This window comes from Hemibagrus wyckioides, linkage group LG07 (genome assembly GCF_019097595.1).
Source record: "Hemibagrus wyckioides isolate EC202008001 linkage group LG07, SWU_Hwy_1.0, whole genome shotgun sequence".
In the NCBI taxonomy this organism is placed as follows: Eukaryota; Metazoa; Chordata; class Actinopteri; order Siluriformes; family Bagridae; genus Hemibagrus; species Hemibagrus wyckioides.
In genome coordinates, this window is record NC_080716.1 from 20895615 (window position 1) to 20916501 (window position 20887).

The following is a 20887-nucleotide window of genomic DNA, read 5'->3' on the forward strand; positions in this document are numbered from 1 at the left end:
CAACTATTTATACTCTATCTACTATTCAGTGTCATCCAAAAGTTCCCACTGAGTCTGGTTCCTATCGAGGTTTCTTCCTCATGGTTATCTCAGGGTTTCTTATCCCTTGCTGCTGTCTCTTCTAGCTTGCTTAGTAAGGATCTTTATCGAAACGACATCCTGGTATCTGTAAAGCTGCTTTGCTTTTGTAAAATAAATACTAAACTGAATATTGGACTGAATTGCATGACTAGCTATAACCAATCAAATGTGAGAGTAAATATCCTAGAATGAGCCAGAAACCAGAGAAAGTTTTATCCAGCTTTCCAGCAATGAAAAAGTAATTCGGGTTGCTTAGACTTTCCAGAAGGTTTTGTGTTGTCCAAATGTAATCAGACAGACACCAAGGTACATATGAAATATGTTGTTATAGCATAATTGCAAATCTCTGGAAGGAGACACTATATAAAATTAAAGCTTAACAATATTTTCCCTCCTTAGTACGAATATAATAAGGGTTATGTCTGTGGTTAATATACACTGCAAGTGCAGTAGGTTGAAAAAACTCAAGAGCATTTCTTAAAACTTATAAATACATTTTGAAGAGCTTTAATACATGTCATGTTGGCAGTTTGCTGGTCTCTGGTATACAGCAAATTTTATAAAACAGAGAGGTAAGTGAGCTCAGATAGTCAGTTGCCTAGTATGTCCAATATATTTACTGTTCTAGGTAAAAGTTATTTGTTTAAGGCACACTCACCACTATAGCAACAAGTACACATTTTTCTTATTTGATTTAATTTTATGATAACCTATTCTGACCTTTGAATCCAAGGATTGTAAAGTAAAATGATTATTTTTATACTGGGGCTATGGAGAGTCTTCTAGCAGGGAGCCTCACCACCTGGTTCAGAGGTACCATGACCCAGGATAAAAGATCAGAGTGGTGAGGACAGCATAGGAGACCATCAGGACTTCCCTTCCCCTGCATCTCAAACATCGACACCCAGCAATGCCAGACCAGGGCCAGCAGAATTATCAAAGACTCCCCCCCCCCTGGATACAGTGTCTTCTCAGTGCTCCCATCAAGGAAGGGCTACTGGATCCTGAGGACCAACTGGATCCTGAGAGAGAAAGAGAGGGAGTAAGAGAGAGAGAGATAAACTAGGGTAAGCAATGAATTTGCAGTTATATACATTTCAAATTATATATTGTTATGTTTGAGTATGTCTTTTGTCCGTAGATGGTTCTGTTCGTTATTGCGCTGTGGGACGAGTAACTAAGATAAATCATTTAACTGCATTACATCACATGTTTGTAATATGTATGTGACAAATAAAGAGCCTTGAACCTTTTATCCATGGAGCAAACTATTTTGTAAATTATAGTGAAAAATAACAAGTAGTATAGTCTCACTTTACAGGTAAAACAACTGCCTGACCAAACTGACATGCTACATATTTGCAGTTAAAGAACGTGAGTGTGTTTCTAAGACAAGGTGTGATGAAAAAAAGCAGTTAATAAAAGAGGTAGCTGCTTTAAAAGATAAGACTAAGTCATCAGTTTGTATAAAATTATCTTTATACAATATATAACATTACGACTTATAAGCCACATTCTATCCAAATTTTATATTTCTCAGACATATCTTATTTGGAGCACCAGACACAGAGTCTGATCAAATCAGTGTAATTGCCATGTTATGTTGCCCTTTTACACTTCGCTCGGCTCTGCTGTGAAAAACGCCTTGCCGTTTCATCCAGTTCAATTCTGGACACGGTGCTAACTTGCCAAGCACGTACTGCATTTGAACAGCTCTACTAATTCAACCAGCTCTTGTCTGAACTGAATATATCTTGGCTTAGTGTCCAAACAGAATTAAAGTGGAAGTGCAGGAAGCTCAGTGCTGTCATCTTCCACATTCTCTCTGTGTCCCCTGTACACGTTACTCATGTGCGGTGTATGGTGGGAGAATGTATCAGCATTCCCAGGGAGCATCAACTCTTGTTTATAGACGGAGTATAAAAAAAGACGCCGAGGCTGAGTGCTATTATTTATAACTCACATGGTGTAGTAGCCTCCAAATTCCAGGAGTGAGACAGTAAATGTGATCTAAATATTATTATTATTATTATTATTATTATTATTATTATTATTATTATTATTATTATTATTTTACAATTTAATAGAATTTAAATAAATTAAACTAAAAATAAACTTTTACTAACACATGGAATAATGGTTTTATGTCCAAGTGCACTTTTAATACTAGCTAGTCAGCTAACTTGAGATATTTTCCTCACACTTTGTCTGTAATGTAAAAATGAACATAATGTTAAAGATGTAAGCCACTATCTATAGTTTAATCCATGTATTTAGGGCTAGGGTTAGGATTAAGCTTTAGGTATTTTAATTGTATATAAAAATGCATAAGACTCTTATTTATTTATTTTTTTTAAATGCATGATTTAATTAAAAAAAATAATATTTCTTTTTAATGTAAATAACATGAAGGTGTAATATATCCTCATATTATGCCCTGAAATTAACACAAGGCATGAGCAATGTGTGATCACTTGTATAAAAGAATTATTTAGTTAGGAAAATCACAGATTACCATGTGAAAAGTTAACACTGGAAAATAAACTGCATAAGATAATATAAATGTGTATGCAGAATATCCCATTCCAGACTTAATTCCACTTTGCTGTTATAATAACCTCCAATAGTCTGAGAAGGCTTTATACGAGATTGTGGAGAGTGGCTACAGGGATTTACTCATTTAGCCACAAGAGCATTAGTGAGGTCAGGCACTGACATCGGGGGGTGAGGTCAGGGCAAAACAGATCTTCATGGACCTCACTTTGTGTTCAGTTCCAGTGAAGTGAAATGGTAAAGCTACAGCATGCAAAGACATTCTGTACAACTGTGTGATACTAATTTTGTGGCAACAGTTTGGGGAAAAAAACACATTATGGGTGTGATGGTAAGGTGTCCACAAACCTTTGGCCATATAGCTGTAATATGTAATATAGCTGAAAAAAATAAATCATGTGTCCGACATAAAATTTTAAAAAATGTGAAATTAAAATTCAGCTGTGTGAAAAAATGAACTGCTTAAAACCCCTAAATCTAAATTTTATGAAGTTCAGGTGACTTTTACTGTAAGGGAATTTTCTGGAGCTCCAACTTGTAATTAAAACTTCAAAACCTTCAAAAAAAGATATATCTTGTACATTCTATATCTTTTTTTTAATTAATTTAAATTAATTCCAATTCAGCTACTCATTGAAGTTGTTTATTTTTTGTTGTTGTTGTTATTTTAATTATTTTTATTTTGGATAATTTTTTTATGTTGTGTTATGTCATATGATAAAAAAATAACTACAATACAACAAAGCTCTGGGCATTTTTTTAAACGTGTGTGTGTGTGTGTGTGTGTGTGTGTGCGTGCGTGTACGTGTGTGTGTGCGTGCGTGCATGCTTGAGTGTCCAACGCTTTGTACTGGTGACACTGGGCAGCCCCAATGAATGCATGTCATACCTCTGAGAGACACAAAGAGCAAACTGACCACAGCAGATAAAGCCAGGAGCTGAGTGAGTGAGAGACAGACAGTGAGGAAGAAGGAATGAATGAAAGAGAATGAAAGAATGAAAGCGTGGTATGATGAAAGATGTCTGAGAGATGTGCTGGGTGACTACTTCCTGCATGTGAGTGCGTGTCCTCTCTCGATCCTGTGGGGGAGAAGCTCCTGCTGTCTGCTTTACTTTGTTCTCACTGCCAAAACATCCATACTGTGATAGATTTCCCTTCTTGTTTAATTACTGAGCACACACACACATACACACACACACACACAAACCCATCAACAGGTGCCTCAGAGTATGTGACCATTCCCTACATCCCATAATTCCCTGTCGTGCCAGTCATCCCACAGATCTACAGAGCACCGAACCCCAGAAAGGAAAGAAAGGATGGTGTGATCATGCTGTGGTTCAGAGGAAAAAGCTGCTGTGGTCACGTCCCTAACAAAACTATTTTCTGAACAAACCTCTGATCAGAAGAGCAAGGACACAGATCCGGTGTGTATGCGAGAGTGAGAGTGTGTGGGACGTGGTGCACATCACTATCTGGTAAAGGGGCCAGAGTGTGACGCGAGACAAACAGACAAAATGGAGCAAAGGATGAAGGTTCTGCTTTGGGTTGCCTGGTTCAGTAGCATGTTCGCTCTCGCAGGTAAGAAAAATGGGTTTGTCTGTCTTTTGTTTGTTTTTGGTGCATCCCATGCTGTTATGAACATAGTATAATTATTTATTTATTATATGCTGAATTATTTAAACATGTTAAGGAGACAGTTTGGAGGTATGATCTCTGGAAGTCAGTTTTAACCAGATTTCTAAAACAGGAAAGGATTTAACCCTAAGTTCCAAAGGGCAGTGCTGCGGTCTTATTTGACCTTGTAATGTACGGTGAATATAAACAGAAAAACATACGGTGCACAGGTGGAGACAAACTCTAACTAATGCTTTATGCCTCATGACTCGCTCTATATTATCATAACAGTAAACATCGTTTGTACATTAAAGAACACTTAACTAAACCCTAACTTATCCCCACTCCAAATAAAATCTGCACTTACACCTTTACCTACTCCTCTAACTCTCGGTTAAAATGGTTGCACTGCTTGTAGTGTTATCTGCTTTGTGTTCATTTCATCATATGTTAGATAAAAGTATCTGTTCAGTAAATAAAATGAAATTAATAGAGAGTTGTCTGAAAACAACAACAACAACAAAAAAGAAAAACAATTGACAAAAACTGACAAAATCAATTGGTGAATTCTGTTCAAGTGAGTTTTCGTATTTCCTCTTTGTTGTAAGATTTCTTTCTATTAATGACACACTATACATTTATGAAGGAACAAATATTTCTGTCATATTCTAAAGAAGAATGGTTTGGTCAAAACTGACTGAAAATAATATTAATGACCAGTTTGAGTCAATGTGATTTAGGCTTTTACTTTCATTTAACCTTATTATAAAAATATTATTAAAACATTATTCATTTATTATTAGCATAACATTTCAGTAACAAGATTTGAGTAACAAGAATTATCCAAAAACATAATGATAATGTAAGTATTTGCTTAGTAGACTAAGTTAAATAAAATCCATATAAACGTGTTAAGCTGAGTAATATTCTGTGTTTATTTCTTAAAGCAGTAACAAGAAGAGCAGGTTTTCAATACTTTTACAAATTCAAACCTGGTATTCTCTCAAATTCAGTATGAACAGATTAAACACAGTAACTAAAAAGTCACTAAATGTATTTAACATTTATTATTTGATTCTTGCAGTAGCAGCATGACATAAATATTAACAAAAATATATCAAAATCTGACATGTGACATTACCTGATGTCACAATCTACCTTAGTTATGTTATACAGTACAACACAAACCACCACACAGTTGCATTTTGGAAACACAGAAACATATTTTGTGAGAAGGAAAGCAATTCAACTAGTAAACCTTTCATCTAATCAAGCTTCCTGGTGGATTATAGTCAACCTTATCTGCAAATACTTTTTGTTATGTTTTTACATACAGAAACATTCGGAAATATTGCCTGTGCATGATAATATGTGGTCAGATCATGCAATGTGGACTTATCAGGCCCATGATCTACTGTAATATTCACCTACAAAATTTCTCTCCATGCCTCATGCCGCTAAATACGAAACTGTTGTGTGTCTGTGTGTTTAGGGGCTTCTGAGGCAGAGCGGAGGCTGTTGCAGAATCTGTTTCAGGATTATAACCTGAAGGTGCGTCCTGCTCGGGCCTGGAACGAGACAGTGATGGTCAGAGTCGGGATGACGCTGGTGCAGCTTATTAGTCTGGTAGGATTTTTATACACTCTCTCTCTCATACACACACACATACACTATTGTGTATGTTTCAGGGCTCAGTTTGATTGGAAATGTAAGGGGAACTCAGCTCCCTGGTGGAGACTATTAGCACAATTAAACAACCAGTGCTATTTTTCATATCTCTGGAGTACGTGTCAATAAAGAATATCCATTATAATCAATTTTCCATTATAATCCATTATAATCAATATTGCATAGGTATATGTCACACAGCAGATTGTCTTGAACACAGGCTTCATGATCCAAAAAAACCATTTTAAGACATGCTTAATGTTCTTCTGTGTTTGACATGTAGGACATTTTTAGAGATTTATATGCTTAAGAACATCTACCATAAATAAATGATAGCATTTTTTTAAGTGTGAACTATAGTGCAAGTGTGTATTTGAGTTTGAATTTAGTTTTGTGTTTACTGTAACCCAAAGTCTAGTGACTACAGAATTATGTTAAGAGGAGTGATATATGAAAATGTATTTTCTGCATATAATTAAAATCCCACTACTGCCCTGTGAATGTTTTACAAATCAAGCTCTGATTGCAGTCTGACTGCTGACCATTATTTGTGCTCAGCAATAATCACAGAAGAGAGTAGCTAAAGGAAATAGTCTGATGCGATGCTATTTTTCCCAACATTTCCTCATCGCTGGCTGTGGCACCACTGAAAGCTTTAATAGAGTGCCGGGCCATGTGTGGGCCATTAGACTTCATCTAACAGGATTGAGTGTTCCACTGCTGCAGGATTTAGCCACCGCATGATACTGTCAGTGTGTCTCCTCTCCTGCAGGATGAGAAGAATGGAGAGATGGCAACCAATGTATTCATGAACATGGTGAGAGGCACACTCCGTTTATCTTCCTCCACCGATTCGCTCGGTTTCTGTTCTGTCTTAATTCACTTGTCACTTTGTATAATTAGAATTTATTATATCTCTGTTTTGCTCCGAGCCTTTTGCTCTTAACTGCTTTTTTTGTAACATGTCTTATGTTCTCTGGTGTTGTAGAGCTAATTAGTGTTTCTTGAATTCCTACACCAATGTGTCATTCCTTGTGTGTGTGTGTGTGTGTTTTCAATTATAAAAGCAATATACTGCTTCCTGTTAACTGATAATAAACCTTTTTTAATGTAATTCAATATGGAGCTGAATTTTAGAGAGAGGTAAATTTACAGGAACGAAATGCTACATATCACTTATCCTCGCTCTCCCTATGTCCGTCCCTGTCTGCTTTTGCTTCTTCATTCCCTCTTCAGGCTTGGTCTGACTACAGGTTGTCGTGGAATCCAAAGGACTACGACAATATTGATGTTATCCGAGTCCCGCCGACCAAAGTATGGCGTCCAGACATTTACCTAATCAACAAGTGAGTGCTCTTTGTCCATATTTAAACCATCTTCATATTTATATATAACAGCTATGCTTGTAACCTGTGGCTCTACTGTAATATGACGTCCCACCTGTCATGGCTTCTTATTTAAGCACAGTATATATGTGACCTCTGTGTGTATGCACCCGACACTATGCAGTGCAAATAACAGAGTCAAAGGCAGCACACTTACAGCTGGAAATGTGTCAGAAATTGGAGCTGTTGTATATCAGATGTTGTTAAAAAGCACTAAGCGAGAGTGGTTCTGTCCATTTTGTAGTAACGATGGGCAGTTTGACGTCGCTCTTTATGTGAATGTGCTGGTTAATAGTGATGGCACGGTTTCCTGGCTGCCTCCAGCTATATATCGCAGCTCCTGTTCTATTGAGGTACAACGAAAACTGCAGCACAAACAGCTTACAAACAGCAACCATTCGTCATCTTAACAATATTAAATAAGCAAGCATCTGATGAAGGCTACCGCTAATATTCAGCTGTATTTCTTTAGGTGGCCTATTTCCCCTTTGATTGGCAGAATTGTTCGATGGTGTTTCGCTCATATACGTATGACGCCTCAGAGGTGGACCTGCAGTACGGCCTGGATGAGGATGGAAAAGAGATTCATGAGATAGTCATAGATGAAAATGCTTTCACTGGTTAGTCCACTTCCTTTGTCTGGGATCATTACTTTCTGTCCTCTGTCTGATGTTTTCAAAACTGCACTGTGTCAATTGCAAATGGCTCTCTATAAACAAGGCATTATGGGTGCTGTGCATCCTGTAGACTGTATTATTTGGGTAATTACTGGGCATTTGGAGTGCATTATATTTTCTGTGATGTCAACCACCAAGAGTTCTTTAGATATTACCAAGCTTTTTAAAAGTTCTACTTGGATCTCTCCCAGATGTGCAAATAATTTGTAGATGGGTGGAAGGATGGATGGATGGATGGATGGATGGATGGATAGATAGATAGATAGATAGATAGATAGATAGATAGATAGATAGATAGATAGATAGATAGATAGATAGATAGATAGATAGATATGCAAATAATTTGTAGATGGATGGATGGATGGATGGATGGATGGATGGATGGATGGGTGGATGGACGGACAGATACAAGGATGGATGGATGGATTTCAGTGTTGTTTTCATCTTTGCTCAGAGAATGGAGAGTGGCAGATCTGCCATAAACCCAGCAGGAAGAACACCCAGGAGGACCTCTATGAAGACATCACCTTCTACCTGATTATCAAGAGGAAACCACTTTTCTACATCATCAACATCATTGTGCCCTGCATCCTTACTAGTGTGCTGGCTATATTTGTGTTCTATCTGCCACCAGGGGCAGGTGGGTGTGCACAGAATAGTTCTGCTCTGTGCTTAAATTTTCAGCCAGTGTAGGTGATTCATTGGTTTGCTTTTAGCACTTGTGCTTGTAAAAGCCTAAAAATCTATACACATAACTTAAACATTTGGAGCACTTCGAGTCATGTTTATGCTCTAAAAGATTCTATGAATAAATCATTTTTTGCTATGTCTTCTTTGGTGTTCCCCACAGGAGAGAAAATGACTCTGTCCATCTCTGTTCTTATTGCCCTCACTGTCTTCATGCTCCTGCTGGCTGATAGAGTCCCTGAGACATCTCTGGGAATCCCAATTATTGTGAATTATGTGATGTTTACAATGATCCTGGTGACCTTCTCAGTCATCCTCAGTGTTGTGGTGTTAAACCTGCACCACAGAACCCCCAGCACACATTATATGCCCAACTGGGTGCGCAAGGTCAGCCAGCATGGCAGTGCTATTAATCATTACTGCAGCAAGGTTTTTAACAAGATATCCAGTTGTCCTTATTCTCTTACTTACTGTCTTAAGCGATATATAATCAAAGTGTAGTTCTAGTGTTTATTTGCTGAAACCAACAGGCAAAGAAGATCCTTTAGGGATCAGCTTATTATGAAAGTTTACTTTCGTTACACTAATTACATTCTGAGGGGAAATAAAATTCAGTCTAGAACCAATTAGGGTTCTCTTATTATGTTTATTTAAATGTTAAATGCAAGAAACCTACAACAGAGGGTTTCACTATTATATAGGGCTCCCATGTACAAGTACTATATAAAGAACCTTTGCCGAGCCTTTATACCAACTCCAATTTCTTAGACTGTTGTTTGGATCAGATTTGTTAAAACAGTTTAAAAAAACTTTAAGTTCATAAAGCGTCTGTGTCCTTATGCTAAAATATTTGTGGAATGTTATGTATGAGCTTAGTGACATCATGAAATAAGCGTCATGTCTTCTGGCTTATGTCTGCCAAATTTAGAGGATGATCTGATACCCTGAAACCTTTAGCTGCAGAGCTGGCATGCTAAACTGCATGCGAAATATCTTAGCTAGTTACTGATGAACAAAATCATGCTTGTTATGGGTGTTTTTATTTCATTAATTGACATTAAAAAAAAAACATTTTATTAATCAAACCAAATAATTTAAAAGGTTTAAAATGACATGTTCAAGGTTCAGGGCTTTGACTTGCATCTTATTCCCACTAAGAATTTACAGTTATTTCATTATTGATAATTGCAGGTATTCATCAACTTCCTGCCTCCCTATTTGGGTGTGCTCAGACCCCACCCAGAAGAACCTGTGCAGATGGAGGAGCCTAAACAGGACCCTCCTATTGCCCATTTTGACCACAACTTCAGGCCCGGAGGAGAATATTTCATCCGCAAGATAAATCCTGAACTGATCGCACCATGGAGGGGGAGGTAATAAGCAGAAAAGAAGATAAAATGTTCTTAATTGTCTCTATAATCAATTAAACCATTAGTTAAATGATAAGTGCCATTAAGATAGTTAATGACTCATGCTGATTTGTTTTTGCATCATTGATAGATAGGCATCTGGTGTTGAAACTGCGTGCAGAACAAAAAAACAGACGGTTGTGTATACGAAACCGTGGCTCTAATATTGTGCAGGGTTATTAGGGTAGTTTTCTTCAGAAATTAATAGGGTACTTTTATTTCCTTGTTTTCTTAATGAGTATTAATTGCATCACAAATTACAAATCCATAACCATGACCTTTAATAAAATGGCAGTTAATAAAAGGTCACTGCTACATTATACCTGTCTTCTGGCCATTCTGATCCAACCCAATCGGAACCACAGAAACACAGTATGTATCCTTCTAGTCCACTGCTTTGTGGATTGCAAGGGCAGTTTCCTTTAGAATTGGCTGTATTTCAAAGTCGTCATGAGGTTTCGTAACACCTCCTGACAATAACAGACTGCACTCATAAATAGTGCCGATGCTGTACATTGTTCAACTTATGAGCCACTTAATGTGGTGATACTGCTACCTATTGAGAATGAGAATCTGTTACTGTTATTTATTGAGGATGTGACTTCTCAAATTGTTGGAAAAAATGAGTTTCCATTGGAAGTTAGGATTGCTCAAGGTGCTGATGTTGTGTTCTGCTGAGGGTGATGATTACTCAGATCACCCAAGCTCACCACAGAGCACATGGGCTGCAATAATGCACCATTTAGTGCAAAATCTGCTAAAGTTAGCTGATAATCTCTATTGCCATATGTCAGCAAGTGATGCTCAGGATATATCGCCATGGTGTGCATTATGTTACATTTAATGGAATGAAGCACCTATTGACCTGTGTTTATGCAATCACTTCCTTTAGCCAACAGTTTAGCCTGGAGTATCTTTATATGATGTTCCCCAAAGCACACAAACAGCTGGTCAGTGTCCCGCCAGCTGGAAGACACTTCGACATAACACCTTAAAACCCTAACCGCCCCTCACACATGGATACTATTCAACTCAATTCAATTGTTTTATTTGTTTAACAGTGGACATTCTCACAAAGCAGTAACACAGAAATATATAAATTCGGAATATAAATCTTACATTTATCAATGTATCCCTAGCAAACAAGACTGCAGAAAGGAAAAACTCCCTGTGACTAAATTAATTTCCCTTTTATAACAGTGTGTAATATGCAGAGGTGGACGAAGTACACAACTTCCTTACTTGAGTGAAAGTACAAATACTACTGGTCAAACATTACTCCATTACAAGTAAAAGTTGTAAAGACAGATTTTTACTTAAGTAAAAGTACATAAGTACTTGTTTTTAAAAGTACTTAAGTATCAAAAGTAAATGTCAACGCATTGTTTTATTATTGTTGCATTGTTGTATGCAATACTTTCTGTGGAATTAAGAGCTTTTAGAATGTTACAAAACCTATAGAAATTAAACAACTGAATTGACAAAAAAAGACAGGTATAATCATTTATTTTTAATTTAACACTCCTACCACCCACAACAAAAAAGTACAGGTACATCTCAAGAATTAGAATATCATGAAAAAGGTCAATATTTTTTGTCACTCAGTTCAGAAAGTGAAACCCATATATTATATAGATTCCTCACACATAGTGAAATATTTCAAGCCTTTATTTCTTGAAATTGTGATGATTATGGCTTACAGATAAAGAAAACCCAAAATTCTGAAAATTAGAATATTACATAAGATCAATAAAAATAGGATATTTCAAAGAGAACTGTCAGACTTCTGAAAAGTATGTTCATTTCTATGCGCTCAATACTTGGTTGGGCCTCCTTTTGCATCAATGCGGCGTGGCATGGAGGCAATCAGCCTGTGGCACTGCTCAGGTGTAATGGAAGCCCAGGTTGCTTTGATAGCGGCCTTCAGGTCATCTGCATTGTTGGGTCTGGTGTCTCTCATCTTCCTCTTGACAATATCCCATAGACTCTCTATGGGGTTCAGGTCAGGCGAATTTGCTGGCCAATCAAGCACAGTAACACCATGGTCATTGAACCAGCTTATGGTACCTTTAGCAGTGTGGGCAGGTGCCAAGTCCTGCTGGAAAATGAACTCAGCATCTCCATTAAGCTCATCAGCAGAAGGAAGCATGAAGTGCTCTAAGATTTCCTGGTAGATGGCTGCGTTGACTGTGGACTTCAGAAAACACAGTGGACCAACACCAGCAGATGACATGGCAGCCCAAATCATCACTGACTGTGGAAACTTCACACTGGACTTCAAGCAACATGGATTCTGTGCCTCTCCACTCTTACTCCAGACTCTGGGACCTTGATTTCCAAATGAAATGCAAAACTTACTTTCATCTGAAAAGAGGACCCAGGTAAGATGCTTCTGATGTTGTCTCTGGTTCAGGAGTGGCTTGACACGAGGAATGCGACATTTGTAGGCCATGTCTAGGATTCGTCTTAAGCTCCCCCAAATTCTTGAATGGATTTTGCCTGACAATCCTCTCAAGGCTGCGGTTATCCCTTTTGCTGGTGCACCTTCTCCTACCACACTTTTTCGTTCCACTCAACTTTCTATGAATATGCTTGGATACAGCACTCTGTGAACAACCAGCTTCTTTAGCAATTACCTTTTGTGGCTTACCCTCCTTGTGGAGGGTGTCAATGCCTGTCTTCTGGATAACTGTCAAGTCAGCAGTCTTCCCCATGATTGTGTAGCCTACTGACCCAGACTGAGAGACCATTTAAAAGCTCAGGAAACCTTTGCAGGTGTTTTGAGGTAATTAGCTGATTAGGGTGCGACACCATGACTTTCCAATATTGAACTTCTAATTCTCTGAGACACAGAATTTTGGGTTTTCCTTATCTGTAAGCCATAATCATCACAATTTCAAGAAATAAATGCTTGAAATATTTCACTCTATTTGTAATGAATCTAAATAATATATGGGTTTCACTTTCTGAACTGAGTGACAAAAAATATTGACCTTTTACATGATATTCTAAATTTTGAGATGTACCTGTACACATCTATGTGTATCCACTCATGAACATTTCAATCAAATGGTCTGTAAATGAAGACTGGTCAGAAAAAAAATCTAACCTGCTTTAAAACCCAGCTACACAACTGTAGCTGTACAACCACCCAACAGCAACACAGCTTTAACAAAGAGTTATATATATTTCCACAATTCATTTACACCGTTTTAATATGCATTTACACCATTGTCCAGGATCCTTCCTCCTGTGTGCAATGCGTTGTGGGCAATATTACCCATTAGAGTGTGCATTGTTCTGCACTTTGAATTTCTACCGGAAGTAGTAGACCATCCAGGAATATTTGGAATACTCTTTTCAGTATACTGCGATTTGGGGCATACTAATTCTATTTTTGAATACCATTTAAGACACATCGTATGAGAATTTGGACACAGCATACGTTTTTGTGTGTTAACTAACATCATTACCAATGTGTTGGTGGTGTATAATATACAAAGCATATCTTCGTCCATTTTGTCAGCAACTGAGTTCAAAAAATGATGGAAAACCACTGAACTTTACAACACATGACGCTACAAGAGTGAGAAAAATGATAAAAAAAATGATAAATGTAACTACTTTCTACTCAATGACATTGACAGAAATGTAGTGGAGTAAAAAGTAGAGTATTTGTCTTTCAAATGTAGTGAAGTTAAAGTAAAAAGTATCCAGAAAAAATAATACTCAAGTAAAGTACAGATACTCAAAAAGTGTACTTAAGTACAGTACTCAAGTAAATGTACTTCTTTACTGTCCACCTCTGGTAATATGGCCAAAAGTGCTATTGTGTAAACAGGAAAGTCATTCCTTTTTTTTTAACACTGTCCATCACCATTTTAATTCTTTCTAAGTGATACAATTCACAGTCCTACTAGAATGCTCAAATGAGTTACACAAGGCATGCATTCATCTGACGGTGCAAATTTAATAGCAGTTAGTAAAGAAAGAAGTCTCCCGATGGTCCACCGGCAAGATCCCACACTCTCATTGCCGTGGCCCATGTCCGATTCCTGGGCAGGGAGTTAACCCAGCCATTGAAGAGTTAAATCTCAGTGCTGATCCCAAACCCAGATAGAATGGGAGGGTTGCATGAGGAAGGGCATCCGGTGTAAACAAAGGGAATTAGAATTTAAAAGAGTTTAAGGGAAAAATGAGCAGATTAGTTGTGCATAGAATAATGACAGCTCAGATTAAACTAGTATAGCTTTGACATGTTGGCACTATATGGAAACCAAAATCTTTCATCCCAGTTGGACTCATTTTCACTGGATCTCATTTCCTCTCCTGTCACACTGGACTACATGTAATAGAATTGACAGCAGACTGCTTATTAAGGAATGTCCCTGTAGAAAGAGTTCAGCTGTTAAAGTATGAAGCAGGTGATTTGGCAGTCTTTATAGATCCCTATAGCAAAGAAAAAAAGAATCAAAACTACACACACACACACACACACACACATACACATACACTGTCTCTCGTATTTTTCCCCTAAAGGGATGGTCTGATAGGTAGTCTGTAGTGTACACTAACAGTATCCTGCTACATTGTGCTTTGAGCTTAAACATAAACGTGGCTCTGGGGTCTTCCAGTCATATGGTTGTGGTCTTTTCTCTTCTCCTTACAAAGGCATTTGATTTCAGCCCAGCTAAGCCCAGTCGCCCGCCACTGTCGCCAGCTTCTAAGCCCCTGTTTAGTTTGGGCATTAGGGTTAATCCTGCCCAGGACACAAAGGGAGGGTGAAGTGAGGAGGACAGAATAAATGCATGGAGGATGAGTGCTGCTGAGGAACGTAGAGAAATAGCTGAAATACTGTATTGATCTTCACAATCATTTTATATTTATTAGGGCTGTGTGTCTGTGTAGTTTGATTTAAAAGAAATGTGTTTAAGGAGATGGCAGTACAATGTTTGTGGAATTCCCCAGTGTGTGTGTGTGTGGGAATGACTGTCAGGCACTGAATGGGAGTTCCCATCCGTCTGTGGTACTGAAGCGAAGAAGTGGAATGTTAGCTGGCATGCAAAGCACTATATCTCTCTATCATTCTTTTTTTTTCTCACCATACATCTCTCTTTCTCTCTCTCTCTCTCTTTCTCTTTCTCCCAATGTTTCTGCAGCTCGAGTTGGTTGATGTCATAAAATAATTTATGACTTGTTGCTCTGTTCTAATGCTCTCTCCCCCTTAATTTGGTTCCTTGGCTCCCCGAATTCTTATAACAGGTGCCTTTAAAATGTACAAATGTCACATGTTTTCTTAGAAGTGGAGCCTATACATCTGACACGGAATCATATTTCTGACCTTGTGAGGACATTTGGCTGGTCACTACAAAGAAAACACGTTTTGTTGTTGTTTCGGGGGATTAGTTTGGTTTTGTTTTTAAAAGCATTGTGCACATGGTTCACTTTTGCTTACTGAGGTTAAAGTTAGGGGTAGCTTTTTGTGTAGAATTATATCAATGGAAGGGTAGTAAGATAGATAAATGTGTGTGTGTGTATGTGTGTGTGTGTGTGTGTGTGTGTAGACACAGTGTTTCTGTAGATATAATAACTCATATGTCGTATCCGCCTTCTCTACAGAGTTTCTGTATGAGATTTATACTGCAGATTTCACAAGAATGGCTATATGTAAAAGTGTGCCTACTTCTGTACTGTACCGACCTCCAGTGTGCATAGTGTCTTCACACAATATTCAGTGACGCACTGTGTACTGAAAATGTACAAAATGCACTAAGAAATTGACCAAACAATCTTTGAGGGGAGTTTTATAGTTAAATAATCAGTATCTAATGACAACTTGCCGAGTGTTAGTGTCCGAATGAATGTGTTACTTTGCTCCAGGTACATAGTTATTGGTTTATGAATAGAGTTTTGAACATTTGATTTAACTCTTTAAGACAATGAAGCCATTCTTCAGCTCAGATCAAGGAGATGATAATGGAGTCCTCAGAACTGTGTCTGGGAAAATCTCCAGTATGCAATAATCAAGAATAAATCACTGATCAGCTTCTAGTAAATACCAATAATAAATATCTACCACATATTCTAAAAAATACCAAATAAATAAATACTGCAACATCTCCTGTAGAAAAGGCTACTGTTATTTTAATTTTATGTTACATGAATATAGAAAACATAGCACTCCAGCCATATTTACAGCATCAGTTACAGATATACACGTGCGTGTGTGTTTGTGTTCACATCATGTCATTTGTCATTGAAGAGAAAGGGCACAAACAGACATACCACTGCAGTCATATTTATAGTGTCCTCTATGAATGAACAGTGTGTGTGTGTGTGTGTGTGTGTGCCTAATTATTTCTCACACACGGTTTTAAATATTGTAAAAACTTCATTATTTAGCACTTATTGAACACTCTGAGAAGCTTATCTAGTGGATATAAAATTGTATGTTGTTGTATGTGTTTACTTCTCTGTTAGTGTTTTCTGTTGGTTTGGGTTGATAATAGTTCATAAAAGTATTTACATTTGATTTTAAGGAGTTGATATCACAATATAAAATGGGGGTAATGATTTAACAAGTGATCAAGGACCATGTGATATTTTCAAAGATATCCTACAGGAGTCTGTGAGAGTGATCTTGTGGCATTACAGTGAAACTATGGTTTAATGCACTGTTGTGATATTCTGCGATATAAATGAGTACTGTAGCCTGAGTACTGTGTCCAGAGCACACACACACAAACACACACACTCACACACACACATACACACACACACACACACACACACAACAAAAAAAGTTTCTCGTTTGTGTGTGTGTGTGTGTGTGTGCTTTACAGTCACTCTGACAACACTGTGCAGCTGCAGAGGATTTTTGACAGTGACAGCTTCTGTCTGATCCTGCCTCCTGATCTTAAATCCGCCATCTCTGCCATCACTTACATGGCTGACCAACTGAAAAAACAAGATCTAGATGATACTGTGAGTACACACACACACACACACACACAAATATACACTCATTCAAACTCATTGAAGTATTTCCTTTTTCTTCTGTTTGCATGTACCGGCAGATGACTGATGACTGGCAGTACATCGCCATGGTAGTGGACCGCCTCTTCCTCTGGCTTTTCATCATTATCACCACCCTGGGCACTCTTGCTATGTTTCTGGATGCCAGCTTCAATCACACGCCTGTGGACCCTTTCCCATGAGGAAACCTGACTAAAAGCACACCCACACACACACACACAGTATCACCACATCATCAGTAATCATTGCTCCAGCTTTTGCCTAATAACTGAGGAACATATCTTAGTGCACACGCTATATTTTTTTCAGCTTGTAGTTCCTACAACAAATCAGAAGAGGGTACTAGAGTCTGATTTGTGGGGTACAGTCAATACAGACGTTAGTATTGTATTTTGTTCTAGTTTCAGTCTTGCATGGACACATGATCAAATGATTTTCCTACTTCTGACACGTTCTTCAGATTCCTTGGATCCGATCACTCATGTCTTTATATAATTCCTGACTTTTCATCTGCTAAGTTGATGGTGTCACCGAGGTGGGTGTGTATAGGGAACATGGTTACTCTTGTAAATGAGAGGAAATAATATTTTGTACATTATGCAGTGTCTGATTAAAATGTCTAATGCATTGCTGTAAAAAAAAAAAAAAAAAAAAAGCATTCTCTCTGAGTCAGTGTGAAAACACGAAGAGAAATTTTATTTGTGAATAAAATACACTCACAAGACACTTTATTAGGAACACCTGTCCATCTACTTATACATGCAGTTATCCAATCTGCGAAGAGCAACGCATAAAACCATGTTGATATCAAACATAAGTATGGGGGGGGGCAATCTGATCTTGCCATATTTGTTAGTGAAAGATGAGCTGATTTAAGATCTGATTTGCCTGATATTTTTACAATCATCTGTCCACTTCCAGTGAACCTGCGCTTACTGTAACCTCAGATTCTTGCTCTCTGCTCATGTGGTTGTCTGCTGTTGTAAACATGCACCTAAAGATTTGGTGTGTTATGCATTGTGAGATGTTTTCGGCTCACCACGGATGTAAAGAATGCATATTTGAGTTACTTATCAGCTCAAACCAGCCTGTCCTCTGAGTTCTCATATTAACAAGGCATTTCTGGCTACCACTAACTAGATGCTTTTCCTCTACCTCATTCAGTGTAGTTTCTCAAATCTGGCAAAAACAACCATGCCTCGAGCAATTAAGATTTGCCACCTGCCATCTTTTCACATTTTCCACCAGTTATTCGATGTTCAATCTGGTTCTCGATCTGGATATTACCTGAAACTTTGTATGAATTTATGTATTGCACTACAGCCACATGATTGGCTGACTGGATAATTGCATAAAGGAGCTTTACAGTTTGTTCATATTAAAGTGAAGTGAAGGCTCAGGATTTACTTCACCAGTTAATTACTAGGCTTAGAAAGTGTGTTTGAGCAGGGAATACACCATTTTCACATATATAACCTTAGGAAAGAGATGTTTTGACTCGTTCCACCCTTCTCTCTCTCTCTCTCTCTCTCTCTCTTTCTCTTATGCTGTATCTTCCAGTCTCTCTTCATTCCTGTCTCAGGCATAACTATGATCAGGAGTGTTGTACAACTATATACATACATGAGATAATAAACTACAGGAAATGTAATTTATATAATTAAGTTACAAGTTATTAAAATGGTGGAAATGCATGTCTTTATACAGGTATGCATTTATTTATGTATTATTATTTATGTATTCAATCCTAATAAAAATAAAATGTATCTGTAAAAATCATCGATTGTTTAATTTACTATATGTACTAGATTTTGCTAAGAACAATGTCACTTAAAATATACATTTACAGGTATCATATCTTACACGAGTTTTTTTAAACAAATAATTTAATCAGTGTACAACATTTCATGCAATAATATTCTGTAGACTCACAGTATGTCTGTAAAGAGTGCTCAGTATAAATTGGTTCATTGTTAAAAGTGCTGGCTTTAAGGGAGAACTAGAACCCAGCATGTTTTTCTGCACATGGTTCATCAACCTTCTAAGCCAGCTTCTAGCATTTTCTTCAGCCTCCTTTTTACACAATCAGCTCTCCTCACAAAAGAACCAAGCTAGCAGGACTAGGGGAGAGTCTTCACCTCAGGGGTGATTTAGTAGTTTCTGTTACCTTGTTGTAGTAAATGCGCTGGTGAAGCACGAGACAAATATGCGATTACGGGAACCAGGAGGGAGGAAATGTTCCAAAAAATGCTTAGCTCTTTTGTGTGTCAAGGTTATTTGGACCACAGTTTGGGAACTGGCCAATAAGGCGTCAGATAAATCACATGGCTGAGCCCATCGTATGTGATTCCTGAGAAAAGGACTCAATCCTTCTCCTCCTCCTCCTCCTCCTCCTCCCCTCTTCAGCCCACAGATTTCTACTTTTTTCAGTCTCGCTTATGACCAACAGACTAGATGAATCCTGCCAAGACTGGAATTTTCTTTACTGCTGAGAACAGATAGAGAGTTTCACATTCTTTGATATGAGGGTGAGCAGGGTTCAAAATAAGGGGAGTTTGGCCATCAGTTGGCCATGATCTCAGAGTCTATAGGGATTTGATCCAAACCTGTACCAAACACTTCTTTTATTGAAGCTGTCACGAGATATACTACAGCTGCTATGGGAACGGGCTGAGACTAAGCTGTTAAGGGGTAGGTGCTACACAGCACTGTGCACCACCTAGGCACAAGAATAGTTGTTTTCCTACAGACCATCACCCTCATGAATATACTTCTTCTTTCACTTCTTCTTTTCTTCTTCTACTACTATTTCCTCCTCTTTCACTTTTTCTTCTTCTTTTACTTCCTCCACTTCTTCTACTTTTTCTACTACCACATCTTCTTTTACTTCTTCTTCTTCTTCCAGTTTTTCTTCTTCTTTTTCATCTTCTTCTTTTTCTTATCTTCATCTTGCTAGTAACTGGATGGTTGTGAGCTCAAAACCTAAAATGTGCCAATGTTAGGAGTTTGCCCAAAGCCATTAAATCTCTTTAGGGATATGAAACAATTGCTGAACCTGTGCTCTGACCCCATCACTTTTCCAGTATATTCAAATAGTGTTATATTAGGCTAAGTGGTGCAATATCGCAAACGCCCATCTGCCTCCAGTGCCCCTGTCACACCCCATGCTAAGTCATCTATCTTCATTTAAAACAAAACTTAATGCAACAGGGTAGCACTGAAGTGGAAGTGAAATTAATTTCCTCCCCTATTTAGAACTATTACTTCCTTTCTCACGTAATGTGCATAGTCTCCTTCCCGGTGAGCTCACTGAGTCAGTGGCGCCAGCTCAGATCACTGTGGCACACAATAGTTTTCACTGTTCCAGGTCTTGTTGCTATCTAGCACATATACAGGATGTAAATACACGAAGAATTCAAATGTGACACGTCACCCACCACCGGTTGGTGCTTCCTATAGAAATGAAATTATGGGTAAGCCTGGCAAGGGGATGAGTATATTGTAAGGTCATGTTTTGTACAGCATTCCAATGGTGTTTATTTACATTTTGTACTTGTGAATTTTATCAGAGACACAGTGATTTTATCCAAAGACTTACAGTGGGGGGGAATTAGAACACATAAACTGCTAACATTATATGTGATACACACATTTATTTGAGACCATTTATAGCTAAGGCAGTATAGAAACCTAACAAGGGTTAAAGGTCTTGAATAAGAGCCCACATCTGGCTCATTGGCAGACATGGGATTGAATTTACCAGGGATGGAAAGT

The 20887-nt window shown here is 37.9% G+C and overlaps 1 protein-coding gene across 1 annotated transcript; it reads left to right on the top strand.

Moving 5' to 3' along the window:
- Nucleotides 1-3864: 3864 nt before the first annotated feature.
- Nucleotides 3865-18794, top strand: chrnb1l (cholinergic receptor, nicotinic, beta 1 (muscle) like). Its single transcript, XM_058396035.1, has 11 exons — nucleotides 3865-4216; nucleotides 5745-5878; nucleotides 6693-6737; nucleotides 7157-7266; nucleotides 7550-7658; nucleotides 7778-7925; nucleotides 8437-8622; nucleotides 8833-9056; nucleotides 9861-10042; nucleotides 16921-17062; nucleotides 17155-18794. Exons 1-11 carry the CDS (start codon nucleotides 4153-4155, stop codon nucleotides 17293-17295), a joined length of 1485 nt encoding a protein of 494 aa, XP_058252018.1. The 5' UTR covers nucleotides 3865-4152; the 3' UTR covers nucleotides 17296-18794.
- Nucleotides 18795-20887: the final 2093 nt, after the last annotated feature.

Coding starts and splice junctions, on each gene's coding strand:
- chrnb1l (XM_058396035.1), top strand. CDS start 4,153: ATGGAGCAAAGGATGAAGGTTCTGCTTTGGGTTGCCTGGTTCAGTAGC. Junction 4,217..5,744: donor TAGCATGTTCGCTCTCGCAG/GTAAGAAAAATG, acceptor CTGTGTGTTTAG/GGGCTTCTGAGGCAGAGCGG. Junction 7,659..7,777: donor GCAGCTCCTGTTCTATTGAG/GTACAACGAAAA, acceptor GTATTTCTTTAG/GTGGCCTATTTCCCCTTTGA.